The sequence below is a fragment of the Gavia stellata genome, chromosome 17 (genome assembly GCF_030936135.1).
Source record: "Gavia stellata isolate bGavSte3 chromosome 17, bGavSte3.hap2, whole genome shotgun sequence".
NCBI classification, from domain to species: domain Eukaryota; kingdom Metazoa; phylum Chordata; class Aves; order Gaviiformes; family Gaviidae; genus Gavia; species Gavia stellata.
The window spans coordinates 18,608,565-18,627,424 of NC_082610.1; the positions used below are offsets into that span (position 1 = coordinate 18,608,565).

Below are 18,860 nucleotides of genomic sequence, written 5' to 3' on the forward strand. Positions count from 1 at the left end.
GTCACGCAGAAGCAGGACCCCACTGCAGCTGGTTGTTTGATGGTCACCTTCCTCATCGCTCACTGTGTCACGATTTCATCTGGCGACTTTGCTACGTGACTGCGTCTCCCGGGGGTGCAGGACATGCGGGATGCGCTAGCTGGGGGACTTTGTCCTCTGACTCCGGCAGAGCCTCTGCACGGTACGTGGGCCTGAAGATGCATGTGTAGGTCAAGCGTTAGGGCTGTTTCAGGTACCCTCGGACTGCAAGGTCTAACAGCACTTGCGGACTTACTGGCGTGAATCCATCAGGTGTACCCACAAGTTTCTCTTCTAAAGTCTAATTATTGCCTCTGAACCTCCCGCAAGCACCTCTGCCCACCCATGGACGTCTCCATCCCATAGCGTGCTGCGATGAACCGAAAGCAGCAGAGTGTGGGTATGAATAAGGAGGGTGAAGGGGTGGGATGAGATGGGAAAGAGTGCTCACGTGGGACTCTCAATCTCTTACTTCTCCCAGATTTGGGAGTTTCGAAGAACCAGCTTTGCAAAGAATGTGAATGGGGATCCTGGTTCTTCATCTGCAAACTGCCCGCGTGATGCTTGGGAAGGGAAGAAGGGTAAGAAGTGCCATTGAGGGGGTTACGCCCGGCTTTTCCCAGGCCGTTGGTGGTGGGGCGCAGGGGGATTACCTGCGGTGATGCTTTTCTTTTGACTGTCCGGAGGGATGGAGGTAGCGCCCTGTTGCCAGCCTAATGGGAGAGGCACTTTTTTAAAAATTGTAGCACCAGCTTTAGCCACTTGAAGTTGGACTTCAGATAGTAACGCCAAAGGTTTGTGATTTTTCCAGCCCTGGAGATTTAGGTAACTCTCCAAACCTCCCTGCCCCTCGCACAAAACATCCCTGGGTCCCTGGCACTGGAGGATTTGCTTTCTTTCCTGCGGCAAAGCCATCTGGGACTACTTTGGCCAGGGCAGGACCGTGTTTTCTCGCCCTCCAGCCTCCATCCAGTGGGTGCTGGCATCCAACCCCGGCCACCCAGCCCGGCGGTGGCCCTAGGGACTGCTCCCACTCTCCGCAGCCCGAGGCATGGTAGCGGGGTGAGGTACCCCCATCCCGCCCTCTGCCACGACTGGGATATGCCTGGGAGGGTTTCGGTCCCAGCGGGACCGGCGACTGCATCCCTGGGAGGGGTTAAGCCAGGTCACGTATGTGCGAGCTGATTGTATTCCAGACCTATGCTCTAAACCTCCCTGTTTAGCAACGCTGTCGTCAGACAACTTGTTTTCCCGATTCTATAATTACTCCGAGGAGCTTCCCCTCCCCCTCCGGCCGCGTTTTTAACCATCGGACCCAGAAAAGGCGAGCGAAAGGGCCGAAGGCAGAGAGGGACGGAGGAGAAGGGGCTTACGGAAGAGCAGCCCTCCGGTTGCCAAGACTTACAAAACCGCTCTGTAATTTTGTTTCTCGTTTCTGGAAAGCCGACGGGAGGAAGGCAACTTCCCCAGTAAGAGATCCCGATGGGCAGGAGCCGCTGCCCGGTTATGGTTTCCTTCCTTTTGAGAAACCTGCCTCCCCTCATCTGCCTCCCCCTTTCCCCGGGCCCGTGCCACATTCTTGCGGAAGGTCGGCACTGGCAATTATTATACGGTCCCCGGCGCTGGGTGGAGAGAGGAACTGCTGGCCGCTGCCCCGCTGGGCTTGTGCCAGGCTATAGGTACCGTCGCGATGGGTATGTAGGTGCTGAACAGGGGCTTCCTGCTCCCTGCTCTTGCAGGCGGGGTTGCATGAGTCTCTCTGACCCGTTGCAACAGGTTTTTTTGCTGGTGAGCGCTGTGGCGATGAGAGCGAAGCGGGGCTGGCGAGGCTGGGCGTCGCTCCCCGGGTTGATGCGCCTCTGTCTCCTAAATAGGGGCTGGAGGCAGGATGGGTGACAGCCTGGCCAAGGAGGAGCACCTGGGGAAAGGGGCTGAGGGGCGGCGGGCGACACGCGGGATGTGTCTCTGTGCTACGGACGTCGCCTTTCATCGCTCTGCTTGCCAGCGGCCCCCTGCCCCAGCACCCGCTCCCAACCCCTACCCTGGGCCTGGCGGAGCGGTGAAGGAGACGGGGAGGAGGACGCTGCCTGGGGACTGGTGGCTGCGGGTAGCGTCTCCTCACGCTGGACCTCACACCGATGGAGGAAGGCGATTGCCTGCTTGTCTTTTGCTGAGGATCAGAAGGACACAGGACGCCAGTGAGCCTCCTCCATCAGGGACTGCTTGGTGGTGCCCAGCTCCCCAGCTGCAGCTCTGAGCCGAAAACTAGGTCCAAAGGCATCCCGAAGGAACCTGCCAGTACCAAAATAATTTGTGCCGAGGGCTCTCACAAGCCTGAGGGAGTCAGGCAACCAGAGAACGGTGAGGGAAGGCAAATTCATGTTTGTGGACAGGTCGGGGACAGATTGATGATCGCACCCCCTAATTCACCATGTGCTTCCTGCAGCATCCCCCTTGGCTGGCACGGAGCGGCCGCCTGGCCGCTGCCCCTGCACGACCCGGTGATGGTTTCCACCCCAGCAGAGCCCCCGGCGCAGCCGACAGAGCAGGTCGCAGCCGAATCGCCCACCAGCACGGGTAGAGCACCGCTGGCGCAGCGGCCGTGGGAGATGGAGGCATCTCCATTGCTGGGAGCCGTTGGCACTGGCCACCAGCATCACGCGGCCTCCCTGGTAGGGACAGAGAAGGCAAATGTGGGGGACCAGGGACCCCCTGGGGAGCTGCTGGGGGAGCCACTTCCCGAGCGTGGCTCTTGGGGGAAGGCTGCTCCTCTCTCTTCCAGCCTAGTTGGAGCACGCTTTGAATTTTATCCAACCTCTGACCCACATCTGATAATAATCAAACCATATTTGTTACAACAACAAGGCTCGTTAGGAGGCTGGCTCCGCTCGGGGTGGGGGGGGAGGGGAGAGCACTTAGTTAATGCCAATGACCTCATCTCATGTGATGTCATTCAAAGGAAAAACACTGAAGTCACTCACATATGGCTCAGCCTGGGGTTTTTCAGCCCGTAAAGCTTCAGATTTTCAAAGGCACAATGCATGCCCCCCCTCGCTCCTCCGCTTGCTATAATCCTGAATGATTTTCTGGAGGTCTGGGCTCAGACCAATAAACTCGTAAAGAGCTGTGTGGAGACGTATTAAGGAGTCCCGTGGGTGGGAAGGGGGGGACAAGTAATTCTTTCCCCCAGAACAAATACAAGAAAGAAAAATGCATCAAGCCCCAACCTGCTTCAGAAGCCACCGCTGATGGATAGACCCCAGCGGGACCGGGAAAGCCCCTTCCTACGTATCCCCTCTTGCTGGATTTTTGCACGTGAGAAAGCTTTGGCGGAGGGCGCATCTCCTCCAGACCATGGTCCTTGTCCATTGGGACCAGGCAGATAACTCCGTCCGACGCGGCTGTGCGCAGGTGCGAGCAGCCCAGCGCCAGCCCCTTTCCCCGCCAGCTGTTGGGGCCTGTTCGCCTCCAGCTGTTTGCAAGGATGCCAGGATGAGCATCCCTCCTGGGTGATGCTCTTGGTGGGGACATCAAGAGGAAGGATGAACTGGTGCTTAGGGACCTGTTGTCTGGTCCCCAGCTCTGCCCTGCAGCAGAGAACCCCGGAAAAGTTATTCAATCTTTTGTGCCTCAGTTTCCCCTTTGGGAAACGGAGGTCGTGGCATTGGGGTTCAGAGTTAAACATCCCCCAGGGATGCACGCCGGTCCTGTCAGGAGCAGCTGTGCGGAGAGGGCAGGATGGGGTGCAGCCATGGGGTGCCCATCACTGGATGGGGGACAGCAGGGATGGAGAACGGTGCCGCGTCCCCCCCTTCAGCACGAAGGTTTTGATCACACGCCGCCCTGGCTGGTGTTGAAATGAGGTGTGGGCATTAGCTTCCCCCCCTCCCCAAGTCCCTGTCCCCAAACTAACTCCGCGGGGCCCGATCCGGCATGGTGCAGCCATCCGTCTCCCGCTGCGGGGAAGCTTTTGGGCAGGCGAGAAAATCGCGGTTGCGCCTTTAAGCAGCGAGCGAAGCATCTGTCAGGCCCGGCGTTCTCCTGCGTGTCTGTGTGCTGAGTAAGGAATGCGGTCGCATGCCTGACCCGTTAGCTATGAGCGCGCAGTGAGCGCGCAATGAGCGCGCCGGCGGATGGATCAGCAGGGCTGCTGCTCACGGGCTGAGCTCATTCCGGCTGGAGCGGGAGGCGAGGAGGAGGAGGAGGAGGAGGAGGAGGAGGAGGAGGAGGGCGGCCGAGGCAAGGGGACTACGCCGAGCCCCCCTACCCCGCTCGCTTTTTTTTAATATTTTTATTAATTTTTTGGAGGTTTTTTATTTTTGCAGCCTGAAGGCTGGAGCCGGGGGAGGCTCTGCCGCGGGGTGGGGGGGCTCGGGGGGCTTTTTTAGCCTTTGCTTTGCCCTCCAGCTGTTGCTTTGCTAAGGCGAGAGGTGCCCCCCCAGCCGCAGCCCGGCTGCCTGGATGCCCGTGGATGTAATGATCGCTCCCTCCGAGGACCAGTTCTGGCCAGACATGCGCGAGGGGCAGATGAAGCTGAAAATAAGGGTGCGGAGGATGAAGGAAAGCAGAGACATGAGAGGTTGGTCAACCGGCTGGCTCCTTTCCTTCCCGCGGGGATGGAGGGGGAAGAGGGGGATGGCTCCGAGCTCTGCTTTTGCCCCGGGGGGACGGCGATCGCCCGTACCGAGCGGAGGGCGATGGCTGGCGGTACAAAGAGCGGCGGGCAGGAGGCGAGCGGGGAGACGGAGGCGAGCGGCGAGTCCGCGGAGCGGGAGCCATCACCGGGCGGCGGCTGGTCCCGGGGGCGGCTAGTCCCGGGGGCGGCTAGTCCCGGGGGCGGCTAGTCCCGGGGGCTGCTAGCCCGGCCCGGGGGCTGCTAGTCCCGGGGGCTGCTAGCCCGGCCCGGGGGCTGCTAGTCCCGGGGGCTGCTAGCCCGGCCCGGGGGCTGCTAGTCCCGGGGGCTGCTAGCCCGGCCCGGGGGCTGCTAGTCCCGGGGGCTGCTAGCCCGGCCCGGGGGCTGCTAGTCCCGGGGGCTGCTAGCCCGGCCCGGCGGCTAGTCCCGGGGGCGGCTAGTCCCGGGGACGGCTAGCCCGGCCCGGGGGCTGCTAGCCCGGCCCGGCGGCTAGTCCCGGGGGCTGCTAGCCCGGCCCGGGGGCTGCTAGCCCCGGGGGCGGCTAGCCCCGGGGGCTGCTAGTCCGGCCCGGGGGCTGCTAGTCCCGGGGGCTGCTAGCCCCGGGGGCTGCTAGCCCGGCCCGGCGGCTAGTCCCGGGCGCTGCTAGTCCCGGGGGCTGCTAGCCCGGCCTGGGGGCTGCTAGCCCCGGGGGCTGCTAGCCCGGCCCGGCGGCTAGTCCCGGGCGCTGCTAGCCCCGGGGGCTGCTAGCCCGGCCTGGGGGCTGCTAGCCCCGGGGGCTGCTAGCCCGGCCCGGCGGCTAGTCCCGGGGGCGGCTAGCCCCGGGGGCTGCTAGCCCGGCCCGGCGGGAGAGGAGCCGCACGGAGAGGGCAGCTCCTCCAGGCAGGTGAGGCGCTGCCTGCAGCGGGCAGGGGCATCTGCAGCGGGCCCGGCGCTCGGCAGCTTTCCCACCGGCTGCGGTGAGGCCGCCTGGCCGGGGCGGGGCGGGGGGGGAGGACACACCGCTCCGGGGTGCGCTGAAGCCTCCGCCATGCAGGCAAGCTGGGCGCGGAGGGAGAGGAGGAGGAGGAGGAGGAGGAGGGCAGGAGGAAGGCTGCGGGAGCCGGGGCAGGCTCTGCCGCCGGCTCGGAGGGGGTCACCGAGGCTGCGGCTCTCCGCGCCCCGGGCAAAGGAGGGGGTGCGCGGCGGGGAGGGAGCAGCGGGTTGCCGGGGCTCTGCGCTGCTGCCCGCCCCCAGGCAGCTGCCCGGCGGAGCCATTTCGCTTCCACGGTTGCTGCCTGCCCATCTTCGGGGGGGGGGGATCTCTTTCAGAGAGGGGGCTTGCTGTGTTTCCACCCCCCAGTGCCGGGGTGAAGGGTGAGCGGAGGAAGGGGACAGTAACCGGAGCAGCTTAAAAATACGCCGAGCCTGGAATGACCTATATTACCGAAGGGTTGAAGCAAAAAACTTCCCCTTCCATCACCACTTAAAATGGGAGCCTGCTAAAAGTGCTTGACAGGTTTTTGTGGCATGAAGCACATAACCCAGTGATGGTGTCATTGGTAATAAGTCACTCCTGGAAATGACACATTTTTCTTTACTTGGAACGAGTAAGGCTGGTCCAAAGCAGGCACAGTCACCCGAGGAAAATCAAGCCCAGCAGCTCGGGGAGCGTGTCCGTGGTTGTGTGGGTGGAGGGCTTCCTTTTTGCCGCTTTTCCTTTTTTTTTAAGGAGGTTTTCCGCTCGTTTGGGAGAACATGAGGGGGGTCTGGGACCAGGCTGCGAGGCCGGGGCGGCTGGTGCGGGTTGGGAGGCAGTGGAGTGATGTAGCAGCAGATGGGCAGAGGCTGTTTGGGGTGACCGATGGGGAAACGGGGAATTCACATGAATCCATAATAGGGCTGATTCATCGGCTTTCTCATCCCCACTGCTTGGGGAAAAAAAAAAAAAAAAGGAGCCAGCAGTGGGGTGATGAAATTTGGTGCCGAGTGAAGGGAGGGTGAAACCTGGGCTGGGGGAGAGCACAGGGGCTGGGCAGGGGGACGCAGCGGGGACAGGGGACTAGGCGAGCACCGGCCATCTCTCTCCAATGCACTGAGATGGGTGGAAGTAAAACAGCATCAGCCAGGAGAGGGAGATTTGGCCAGGCTGTGGAGCACCCAGGATTTCACCCAGGCGGGGGGCAAGGGCGTGCAAGCAAGGGGCTGTCCGCATCGCGCATCGCTGGCAGGGCTGGGGAAAAGCAAAGGGTGCTGCAGCGCCAAGAGGGGAGCAGCGAGGGTGGAAAACTCAGAAACATCCCAGGCAGCGGGAAGCACTGACAAAGCCCTGGAGCTTCCCGGAGCGCAGTGAGTAAGGGTGACAATAAGCAGTGTTTCATCACGCCGCGCGGCTTAGCTGCCGGCACCAGCAGGCTCCCACCCAGCACAAGAGCCAGGGAGATGGTGTTTTGCAAAGAGGGATTTTCCCAGCGGTTCTTGGGGTTGACATGCGGTGTGCCTGGCCCCTCTGCTTTCCTTCCTTCAATTCAACCTGCCACAGAGATGCTCGGGCTCACCGCCCTGCCAAGACTGAGCACAATGCAGGCAAGGGCTGGGGTTTTGCAGGTCGCCCTAGGTCTCATCATCATCTGCCATGCCTCAATTCAGCAAGGTGGTTTAATGCTTGGGGACGAATGTGTCGGGGCACTGGGAGCAGCGTGTCCCCAAGGGGCTGGGGTGATGGGGAGGGGGCATCCAGGCACCACCCTGGCCACCAAGCTGGCACAGCAGTGGGGGAGCCGTGCTGGCGTGGCGGCTGCTCCAGCAGCAGCCGAGGCACGTGCTCGCTTGCATGCCCCGCTGCCCCTCGCCACGTGCCGCCCTGGCAGCAGCTCTCAGCCACCGCAGGCATTTTAATGAGAGCTGGGCAGAGCCCGGCTTCTCTCAGCCCCCTCGGCTGCCGGGAGCTTTAGGGGGACAGAGGGTCTCCAGCAAGAGCACAGGCACAAAACCCACTGGTGGGGCCGCGGGCTGCTGCAAAAGCTCCAGCACCTGCACGGGGAACCGGTCTCTGAGCAGCTCCGGCTGCTGCTCTTTAACACTCATTGTAGGAGCAACGAGGGTGGGCTATAAACCACCTCTTTAATAGGGCCCAGTAGGTCTCCTGCCAGCTTCTGGTGTGAGAGCTGGGGGTGAGGAGGTGGGGTGCGGTGGCTGCTGGCCCAGGGAGGGTTTGCAGCTCCGGATGTGCCTCTTCCCCTCCTCCTTGCTGCCACAGACTGATGGCACGGTGGGGTGACATGTCACTTCTTCTTCCCTGTTTTTCTGCTGTGGGGGCTTTGGGTTGGATGTGCTCCACCATGCACATGGGAGGCTGGCGAATAGGACATGTCCCTGCTGCTCGGTGTGTCTCTGGGGGGGCATTTAGGAGACTCATGGGGCTGGGGGTGTTCAAGAGGCATGTGGCTCTCCCTAAGAGTGGTTTTGGGGTGAGGCAGGTGCCCTGGGCAGCCCTTTCATGGCTTCTTGCAGTCAGGGGGGCGCAGCATCGAGGCCAGAGCTGTTGTGTTGTTTCAAGGGATTCTGAAGGAGGTGAGTCCCTGGGGCCGGAGATGAATGGGCAGTCTGCAGCCATCAGAGTGAGACGTGCGAGAGTTTTCAAGCCCCGTTGTTGCCCTGTCTCCCCTTCATGCCTCCAGCCTAGGAAGATGGCCTTGGTGCAGGAAACAGCAGGGATCTGGGACAGCCCTGCTTAATGTGCCCCGCACCTCCCTTTTATCCCTAGCAGCATCTACCCTAAACGTCCCGTGCAGCTCAATGGATTGTAAATCCCCAAAGCTGGGGCTTACTGCCAGGAGGAAAATGATGCCACACCACGTCCCTGTCCCTAGCCAGGACTTTGTCACCTTCTGTGTCCACTGCTACCCTGCCTTGGCAGAGAGGGGAGCAGGGGCATCTTGCAGGTGATGGGTGATGCCTGAGATGTTGTCAGTGTCCCAACCATGAGCTTGATGTCCCCAGAGACCACCTGAAGGTGACAGACAAGGCAGCGGAGGGGTCCCCAGGTGTGGCAGGGTCCCAGTTCGGCAGTCCAACACCTCTCTCCTTCCAACTTCTGGTCTCCTTCCATGCCCATCAGCGCAGGGCCAGCACTGGGGCTTTTTGTTTGTTTTGGTTACAGCCGTCTCATGGTCTTACACAGCCGCTGGTGTAAAGACAGACTGACAAAGGGGCTCCTCACTGTGCAATTTGCTGCTCAAGGGGAAAAGTCGCAGGGCTCCCCAACAGTTGCAGCAGTGCTGGTACCTACCACAGGGTCTTATTCAAAGATGCTACTGGCTGATGGATGGGCTCAGGAAGGATTCCCGGGCTGGCTGCCTGCCCTCTGCGGCGTCTGTTCTCCTGACAAATCCACTTTCACTGGGAAGTTGTCATAGGTGTTCAGCTGGAAAAAGTGCAGAGGGGAGGGCCTGGCAAAGATGGGGATGGGGGAGAAGTTGTGGGTTTTTTTCCCCCTCCTGTTTGCCACCGGGGCCATGCAGAGCAGCGCTGGGGGCTGGCCCGGAGGGGTCTCTGCAGGGCAGAGCCAGAGGTGAAAGGGAGGATCAGCATCCTGTGAGTGAAGCCTGGGATGGGGGAAGAAATGAGGTTGTTGCACTCTCCTGGCACTAAGTTGCTGCAATAGCCCGTGTCTTGGTTTCCCTCTTTCCTCTGGGAGGGTGACAGCACTCCCCTCCCTCCCGAAAGCTGTGTTTCTCTTCAGCCCCACCTTGAGCTGGACACCGCTAAGGGGTTTATGTCTCTGGGGGCATTGCTGAATGAACCCCCCAAAGTTAGGGGGTAGTTTTTCCCAGAGACCTGCCTGATGCTGGTTCTTGTCTCCTCCTTCCTCCATCTTCAGCAGGAGCAGTGAAGGCGTCCCCACTTCTGGTTCCCTGTGCCCCAACATCCCCCCTCTCCTCCTCGGCCCCACCTCTGTCTCAGGTAATCGCAGGAGGCAGGAAGACACCGGGTTTTCCAGGGAATGGTTTTGAGAGCCCTCATGAGCAGCACGCGGGGCCGTGCCACGCAGAGACCAGCTCCTCCCCAGCAAGCCCTCGCCAGGCTCCAGGGGAGCATCGGGAAGAAACCAGAAATCCCCAAACACCCACTCCACGTCATATACAAATCTTTCCTGAGCTTCATTCCTCACGTGCCAAGAGAAACGGCGCTCCCGGCACCAGCACTGCAAATAAAAGAGGAAAGACTAGAAAGCCCCAGTGCTGCCCTGGCTCCTCACCCTGTGGGGCTCTGCCGCTCTCTCCCAGGAAAAGCTGGGATCCATGGCCCGGGGTATGGAGGGGGGAAAGCCCAGGTATCGGTTGGAGCCCAGCCAGGGACATTCACTGCCTTTGGGATTGTTTGGAAGAGCTGCTTCGCTTTCTAAAAATGAAAGGCATGCTAGAGCAGCCGGCGTGGGGTGGGGTGAGTGTCGCTTTGAGGTTGGGATGGCGTCGGGTACCCGGCCCCATCTCTAGGGTTTCCCCCAAGCCCGGGCTGCCCTCAGCAGCTGCAAGTATGGGGGAAATGAGGACAGGCGGGATGGGAGCATGCCCAGGCTCCCAGACACAGGGTTGAGGCTTTGCTTGGGACAAGTGGGGTGAGCTTTGGGCATCGTTTTGGGTGCCGGCATCCTCCGGTTGCTGGCAGCGTGCCGGGGTAGGCAGCGCAGCTGAGGGGGCTGCTGCCCCTCTCTGCAAACATCCCTGCCTGCTTCACAGCCCCTCTGCCCCTGCCTGGGCTTCCCCGGGCAGGGCTGGCGGAGGATCTGCTGCTGGGCGAGTGCCGGCGGAGGCGAGCAAGGGGGAGAGAGCAGCGTGCCCCAACCTGCTTTAGCTATGAGATCACCCCGCGCTCCCGGCTTTTAAAGAGCGATATGAAGCCGTACACGGCCCCAGGCGGCTCTTGATGGGTACGAGTGAGCATGAGAGGCTGGGGACCTGGGGACCGGAGCAGGCACCAATCCCCGCGGCTGCACTTGCATGCACCCTGCTCCCAAAAAATGTGCTGGGTTCCTTCGGAAAAATTCCCATGTTGTTTTGCACGAGTCCAGGGGTCACATCTGCACCCCGCTCGACCCCGTGTGCTGCAGGCTTCCCTGGGGGCAGCTGAAGGAAACCCTTCCCGCAGAGTTTCTCCTTGAGCATCCCCCAGGCATCAGCGGCGTGTGCTCAAGCGTGGGGCGAAGCGGGGAGTGCGCACGTGTCCACACAGGGCTCTGGCCGGTGATTTACGCTCCTTGGCAATGGGGACACAGCGCAGGGATGAGCAGTAACCGGAGCTGCGCTGCACCTGCGCTGGGCCTCCTGCTTTCGCTCTGATTTAATGTCCCAGTTGAGAGGTGATGTCATTTTGGAGGGAGCCAGAGAAAAGGAAGTGCTTGAGAAGATAAGGTACTTTAACTCTACCCCTCCCGGCTTGGCCAGGTTTTGAAGGTGGGAGCTGTGGTAGCCGGGAAAACATGAAAGAGGTTGGTTGGAGGACACCTTCCTCTTGGGACAGTGGGAGCCAACACCAGGAGCTGTTGAGATGGAGGGTGATGCAGGACCTTGGATGTTCCCAGGTGGTGTGAGCGCGATTTTGTGCGCTGCTCTGGCCTCTCTATCACCTTCACCTCCCAGACACGTGGGGTGGGTTGTCTGCAGCACCAGTCATACCCCACCAGAGCCTGGGTGCCACACCAGCAGCCAGGGAGGTGCTCCAGGAGGGTCAGCAGAAACACTGGCACGGTGCTGGAGAAGGTAAATTGAGAATGTGCCAAGGCTGCCCTGCTTCCAAAGGGGAGAGAGACTGAATGGAGAGGTTGTTACCAAAGGCTCATTAAAAGGTCTTGTTTAGCTGTGGAGATGGGCCAGGGATTCCCATGGTGCTGAGTCCAGAGACTTGGACTTTCAGAAGCACCTCATGGAGGCATCCCGGTCCCTCTGACAGTCAAAGGCGGTCAAGCCCCAAAGTCTTCTCTGCCCTTTCGGTGATGTCAAGCTGCATCTGCTCATTCACGTGACTGGGAAAACTTTGAGAGAGACTGCTTGGGCTGATACGACCCAAGGTCCTCTCCGTTGCACCAAGCTACCGCCCAGATGCCCTCAGCTGGAGGGGAGTGAGGTTGGGCCACCACTGGCCAGACCCGGCTCTACCCCAGAGAACAGGATCGGTGAACAAGGGCAAATCAGGATCACCAATGGCCTTACGCAACCATGCAGGACGTGTGACAGCACTCGGGGTTTTCCAGCTCCCCGAGCTGCCCACTGTGCAGGCAGGGCAACGCTTGCTGCCCTGCTCAAGTCAGTACTCTTGACTCGTGAGCTGGGGACTGACTGGCTTTCAGGCAGGCTCAGTCACATTTAGGCCATGCTTTTGACCGTGCCAGACACCGTGGCAATAGCTCTGGCTGTCAGATGTGACCTACCGCAGCCCCAGATGGGGGTTTTCTCTCAATATTGGGCTTCAAGGTGCTCAAGCTGGGTGTGACTGCCCAGCAGCTTGGTGCAGTAAATTGGCCACCGCCTGCTGTCACATTCAAGAAGGTCAGAGTGTGACAAACGACAATGGCCTGCAGGTAATGATGTGCCGGTCCGGTCCGATATGGTGGAAGTCATGGGCTCAGCGGGGCTGGGCAGAGGGGGCATCTCACAGAAACCGCAATGTGTAAGTGTAGCCATTGTGGCGAGGTTTGGGCTGACCTCCCCAACCCGAGGAGCTTTGCATCTGGATGGGCTTGCTTGTCGTCATCCTGCCCTGGCAGGTTTTGCTATCCAAAAGTGACCCTGGTCATCCTCAGAGTAGCAGGCAGCCAAGAAAAGGACTTTCTTTTCCTGTTGTTTGTCTGAATGAAGTTGCGAAGAGCAGGAGGGGGTGCGGGATGCCTCACGTGTGCGTTAATATCCTGCTGTGGCAGGAAAAATCAGCGCTGGGTCTCCATTCTTTTCTCCGTGTTCGTGGCACAGTCATCACAACGTGTCTGCACTGGTTAGCGATGGCTGGTGGCTTTTTGCTCTTCAAGGTTCTCAGTGTTGCAGGGTTACCACCGCTTTGTCCCCAGCCCGGGCCTTGGAGTGCCAGGTACTGATGGTCTTGGCATCGCTGCTACGAGCTCAATGTCCCCATTTTCTCCGCAGGAGGCTTTGCCACCTTCTCGTCCTGCTTCCCAGGGCTCTGTGAGGGGAAGCCAGCTGCCATCCTGCCGATGAGCATCTCCCAGCCATGTTTGCCCGTGGCCAACGTCGGCCCCACGCGCATCCTGCCGCATCTCTACCTGGGCTCCCAGAAAGACGTCCTAAACAAGGTACGGTCCTGTTGAGGGGACATGTTTGCCCTGTCCCATCTGGGACCCCAGCCATGCAGAGGGGTAAAGGCATGAAGGACTTTTCTCCTGCCCAGTGGGAGGACCACATGTGGTCGGTCTGACCCTACCAGGAGGCTGAAGGCAGGGAGTGCATAGGCAGAGCCCGGCAGAACTGGGGAGGGTTGTCAAGGGTCGTCAAAGGATAAGTAGTCTTATATTGATGAGCTTTGTGGTGGTCAAATGCTTTTCAAGTGCCCGTAGCAAACTCAGGGGCAGGAGGAGCATGGCCGGGAAAACACCTGGGCTTGGCAGGGGAGTTACCACAGCTGGAGGGAGATGTGGAACAGCAGCCAGCTTTGCACCCACCCACCTAGCCAGCCAGGCAACACCAATTTTGGCAACCCTGTGATCCCCTTGGGAGCCAGAAAGAGTGGGAGGCAGCTGGGGTATTCAGCTGCGGCAGCGCGGGGACGGGCAGCTCTGGCCAGGGGCAGGGGCTTGTTCAGGAGGTCCAAAAATGAGCAAAGTTTTGCTGTGGGGAGAGAGGAGAAAAGAGGGACAGTGCCCTTTTAAAGGTGCTGGAAGGACTGTGCTGTGATGTCATGCCAGGGGAGGAATTTTGTTTAAAGGAAAAATAACGGCGAGAAGAAAGAAAGAGGAATTGCAGTTAAAATGCCGCCGGGCGCCTGCCTACCGCGGGCAGGAGGGAGCCAGCCAGGCGTCCTCGCCCGGGGCAGGCGAGGGGGGAGAGGGACCACGACGCTGGAGGGGGGTTGGAGACAGAAAGGAGGGAGAGAGAAATTATATACAGGGAGTAGAAGGAAATGAAAGAGAAAAATGCCAAGAATGTGAGCCCGGGAGCTGGGCTGGCTCCACCGAGCCGAGGCCGGGCTCTGTGGAGCCTGCTGGGGTGGGCAGGAACTGGCCGCTGGAGAGCCAGGGCCGAAATCCTGGTGCGGTCTCCTGAGGAGCTGATGTCAGGCAGGGAAATTGATGGTTTCCTTCCCTCCCCGCCTCCTCGGCGGGTTTTGTTCATTTTTTGGAGCTGTGTTTTCTGCTATCCCCATGATGTGGCCAGAAGATGCTCTATTCCTAGGCAGCAGAGCAGGGTCAAGTGTGGAGGCCATACATGGGCAATGCTTCTCTTCTCCAGCACGTTGCAAAGGACATATCCCACATGGCAGCTCCACGCACTCTGACGTGTGGAAGGACTCCTTTAGCTCCATGTTGTCTCTTCCCGTTTAATTTTGGGTCTTCCCTGGGATAGTGCAGAGCAGGCACTAAGACTCAGCAGCTGGCACAGATGTTCCCCCATTTTTTACAAGCAACCTGCCCCCAGTTATACCAGTGATACCTAACCTGATGGGACAGGGAAGGAGACAGGGGTCAGTTGAGCCATAAATGTGGTGGCAGCACCGCATATAGGTGAAGCTGGCCGTAGCCCTGGGAGGGAAGGAATGGAGGGTGGTGTGGATGCAGCAACCAGCAAGCCAGTTCCCTGATGGATGGCGCGTGGGTTGAACCTTACCCCCTCATTGCAGTTTTTCATCTGACCCTATTTACCTAAGGTCTCCCTTGTGCTATTGCATTTTATTGAGTTGGAAATACGGGTGGTGATGGTGGCCGTTGAGTGGCCAAAGCAGAACAGTAATGAAAACAAGTCCAGGTTCACTCCAGTGTCAGAAAGAGGGAAGAGGTGGTCCCCCTCACCACCTGCCTATGTCCCAACACAAGAGCGCATGTTCACGGTGAAGAACTGTGAACAACAAATCTGTGAGAACTCCCCATGCGTTTCTGAGGGGTGTGGGAGCAAAGACATGGGTTGACTTTGGTTAACATAGGGTGCTACCAATCACCCCACTCTGTTGGTGAAATGCCTCCTCTCTCCCTCAGCTGATACTTTCAAAGCTTTCAGCCAGAGTTTTCGCTGATTTTCTTTCTTGTATTTTCCTATTCCTCTCATACTGGGGTTCTTGGGTTTTCCCCTCTGGGACCCACTTCCAGGTGTCTTTGGTCTTGCTTACTTTTACTTGGACCAAAGTGAAGATCTGCTGAGGTTCAAACCTGTGTCATCTAAATTGACACAATCTTCTTAGATGGTCTCTGCCGTACTACCATCAGCTAGGCCAAGGCAGCAGTGGGAGACCCACAGCAGAAAATATTGGAATGGGAAAAGGCAGGAGGTGCATGGCAAGGCAGATCTTCAGCACTCGGTGCTGGCTGAACTCAGCCGATCATTCGATCGCTTCTTTCCCACCAGGACTTGATGACGCAGAACGGCATAAGCTATGTCCTCAACGCCAGCAACTCCTGTCCCAAGCCAGACTTCATCTGTGATAGTCACTTCATGCGCATTCCTGTCAATGACAACTACTGTGAGAAGCTGCTTCCCTGGCTGGACAAGTCCATCGAATTCATTGGTGAGCTTTTGTGACAACGGTTGCAGTTCTCAGCCTTCAAAACCTGAACTCTTCTTCTGTCCTGGTTGGGGAGGGAGGCTGGCGTCATTTTGCTCACCATCTCTGACCACATCGATGCTTTTCTCTCTGTTTCTTCTACCGTGCTCCAGACAAGGCCAAGGTGTCCAGCTGCCAGGTGATTGTGCACTGCTTGGCCGGGATCTCCCGGTCGGCCACCATCGCCATTGCCTACATCATGAAGACCATGGGTATGTCGTCAGACGATGCTTACAGGTGCGTTCTCCCCAGAGGGCAGGGGGGGATTACGCTGGTATGCTTCACTCCAGGGAAGGAAAGCAGGCTGAGCCCAGAAGGAGAGGGTGGAAGCTCCTTGAAGCTCTGTCTTGCCTTGGCTGAGTCCTGGTGAAACCAAACCAAGCCAAGCCAAGCCAAGCCAAGCCAAGCCAAGCCAAACCAAACCAAACCAAACCAAACCAAACCAAACCTCCCTTCATAAAGCGCATGCAACGAGGAATGGTTGGGAGCAGTAAAATGGAGGGGGGAGGCAGTCCCAGCTCTACCCCTTGGGCATCCCCAGGCCCTATGGTTCCCCAACACCCCTTTCTTCGGAGGGTCTGGTCAGAAGGTCCCAGACGATGCCTCTTCTCCTCAAAGAGGCTGAGAGAGTAGGGGTGACCCGCTGAAGGACCAAGCACCAACCTGGGCTGTCTGTGCCTTTTGGCAGGTTCGTTAAGGACCGTCGCCCGTCCATCTCGCCCAACTTCAACTTCCTGGGCCAGCTCCTGGAGTACGAGAGGAGCCTGAAGCTCCTCAAGGCCCTGAAGTCAAAGGGCGACCGGGGCGAGGGGGACGCCCAGCAGGACCCGGCAGAGGCGGCTGAGGGCAGCCGGCACCCCCCACCAGCTACCTCAGAGAAGGCCGAGGAGGTGCCGAGAGGCGCCGGCTCGGCGTCCCCCCACGGCGACCCCGAGCGGCAAGGCGGGACCCCGAAGGTCCTGTCGCCCACCACCCTGCAGCAGGGCCTCAACGGCTTGCACCTCTCCTCCGAGCGCATCCAGGACACCAACCGCCTGAAACGCTCCTTCTCCCTGGACATCAAGTCCGCCTACTCACCCGGCCTGCGGCAGGACCCCCCTGGACCCCCCGGCCCTGGGGACGCCCCCAAACTCTGCAAGCTAGACAGCCCCTCAGGCCCTGGCGGCCTCGGCCCCTTCTCCCCAGGGGCGGACAGCCCCGACCGGCCGAGCGGGCCCGACCTTCTGCTGGAGGCCAAGGTGAGGCAGCGGCGGAAGCACCGGCACCCGGCGGGCTCACCGGCCCACGGGCTCAGCCTCAACGTCGGCGGGGCCTGCACCTCACGCAAGAGCCCTGGCGCCGAGGACGGGCTGCCGCCGCGACTCGGCCAGCCGGCCACCGCTCCTGGCACCACCACCGCCACCGCCACCTGGAGTGGGGTGCACCTGGAGTCCCCCGGCACCCCCTCCGGCGAGGCCGGCTGGTACTTCGGCACGGACTCCGGCGGCACCGGCGGTAGCGGCGGGAGCCTGTTTGCTGGCACCAGCCCGTATCCACCTCCGTTCGGCTGCAGCGGGGTGGCGGGCGGCTGTGAGATCAGACTGAGGGACAAGGCGCGGGCCGAGCCGCGGGACGGGCGGCACAGCTGGCACGAGGAGGCCGGCGCTGAGAAGCAGTTCAAGCGCAGGAGCTGCCAGATGGAGTTTGAGGAGACCATGTCTGAGGGCAGGGCCCGGGAAGAGCTGGGCAAAATCGGCAAACAGTCCAGCTTTTCGGGCAGCATGGAGATCATCGAGGTGTCCTGACACCCCCCCGGGGCACCTGGAGAGCGGGGACGGGGCGGGGGGATATTTAAGCTGGGGAGAGAGGGGCGGGGAGGGGGGCAGCGGGGTTGGAGGGTAGTATTTATACCTGTGCGTGCATTTTCGGGAGCGCACGCGCTGAAACTGAAACAAAGGCGGATGAGTCTTTCCAGAGTCGGGAAACACAACGGCGGATGCTTAGTGTCCCTCCTGCACCCGCCCCGGTCCTTTCCCCCCCATCCCCAGGGGCTCGCAGCCCTCGGAGACCCACGCTCAGAATTTGGGCATAAAATTCGAGTGGGAAGGGGCAGGGGCCGCAATTTTGGCTGTGGGGATGGGGCACAGAGCCTGGGGGGGGGACCACGGCTGCCCCTTCCCTGCACCCTGGTGCACTAAGCATGCCCCCCCTGTGTTTCTCTGGCTAAGTATCCTAAAAATGCTGCACTGGAGCAGTCCTATACATATATAAATATATATTATATATAATATAAAGAAAAAAAACCCGAAAACACACACACAAAGGAAAAGGTAAATGGTTTTACTGCGATTTTTATTGAGACGTAAATAATATTTCAATTTTTTTGTTTTGTTTTTAATTTATTGAAGCTGTTCATTCTGGCAATGATTTGCAGACAATGTGGGGCGGTACTTTCAGCTCTATTTTTACTGTGTATGGTATTTAAATCTGAAATACGAGTTTCTAAGCAATATCTGAGGCCTGTGGCTCCTTCTATAGCTCATGTTGATGACAAAGATTTTCCCCCCCTTCCCTCCGGGCACAGCGACAAGCGGACAGGAGGCTCTTGTGGGCACTTTTTCTAGAAACGAACAAGTGAATGAGCAAACCGTAAAACCTTCTTACAACACAAACTGAGCCAGAAAACTCTCTTCTGGAAGCTGCTGCCGTTTCTCCACCCCTTGGTCTCTGTTTGCTCCTCCTCATCCCCATCCCGGCCATCACCCCCATCCCGGCCATCATCCCATCCCAGCCATCGTCCCCATCCTGGCCGTCACCCCATCCCAGCCGTGCCCCCCTCCCCTCCCCTGGGCTGCCCATCCTCGCTGGAGAGGGCAAGGAGGGAGTCACCCAAAGCAGAGGGAAGGGTGCCGGGTGTCACCTCCAGCTGCGCAGGGAAAGGGAAAGCGTCGGAGGCTGCCGCAGCGGAGGCAGGGCGGGGAGGCTGGCAGTAGTTGGGATTTCTTGCCGGGGGGTGTCTCGCCTGCCTGCCCCAGCCCCTTGGCTCCCCCACGCCTCACGTATCTTGCTTGGGAGGTATGGGCACTGTTTTCCCTTTGGGGGCGGTGGTTTTTTAGGCTTCCCCCATCCTTCATTTCACATCTGAGAACCTCATGGGGAGTGTGTTTGCAGGTGCCGGGACTCCCCCAGTCCTGTTCCCCTCTGGGCTGGCTCCCCTCCTTCCAAGCGGGTGATAAGCCAGCCAGACATGAAGCTCTGCAAGCACATGGGGAGCACAACCAACTTCTTTTCAGAGGCGTTTGGCTGCTTCCCCCTGTCCCGGTGGGGAGCCAAGCTCTTGCCCCCAAACCCTGACGTCAGGCTTGCTGAGAAGCTGCTTTCTGGAGCTGTAGGCACTGAACTGCCGCCGCTGCAAAGCACATCTCTCCCTGCGGCTGTCTTTGCTTTCTCCCTCGTCTCGTGCTAGTTTGCAAAGCTAATACCTCAGGGGTCT

General features: G+C 59.7%; 1 protein-coding gene across 1 annotated transcript in view; it reads left to right on the forward strand.

The window, feature by feature from the left end:
* Nucleotides 1-17,217, forward strand: part of DUSP8 (dual specificity phosphatase 8) — a 28,811-nt gene extending 11,594 nt beyond the window's left edge. The window contains exons 3-6 of the mRNA XM_059825964.1: nucleotides 12,766-12,932; nucleotides 15,193-15,352; nucleotides 15,502-15,625; nucleotides 16,077-17,217. Coding sequence (XP_059681947.1) covers nucleotides 12,766-12,932; nucleotides 15,193-15,352; nucleotides 15,502-15,625; nucleotides 16,077-17,172 — 1,547 coding nt within the window. The 3' untranslated portion in view covers nucleotides 17,173-17,217. The remainder of the gene's footprint in view (nucleotides 1-12,765; nucleotides 12,933-15,192; nucleotides 15,353-15,501; nucleotides 15,626-16,076) is intronic.
* Nucleotides 17,218-18,860: the final 1,643 nt, after the last annotated feature.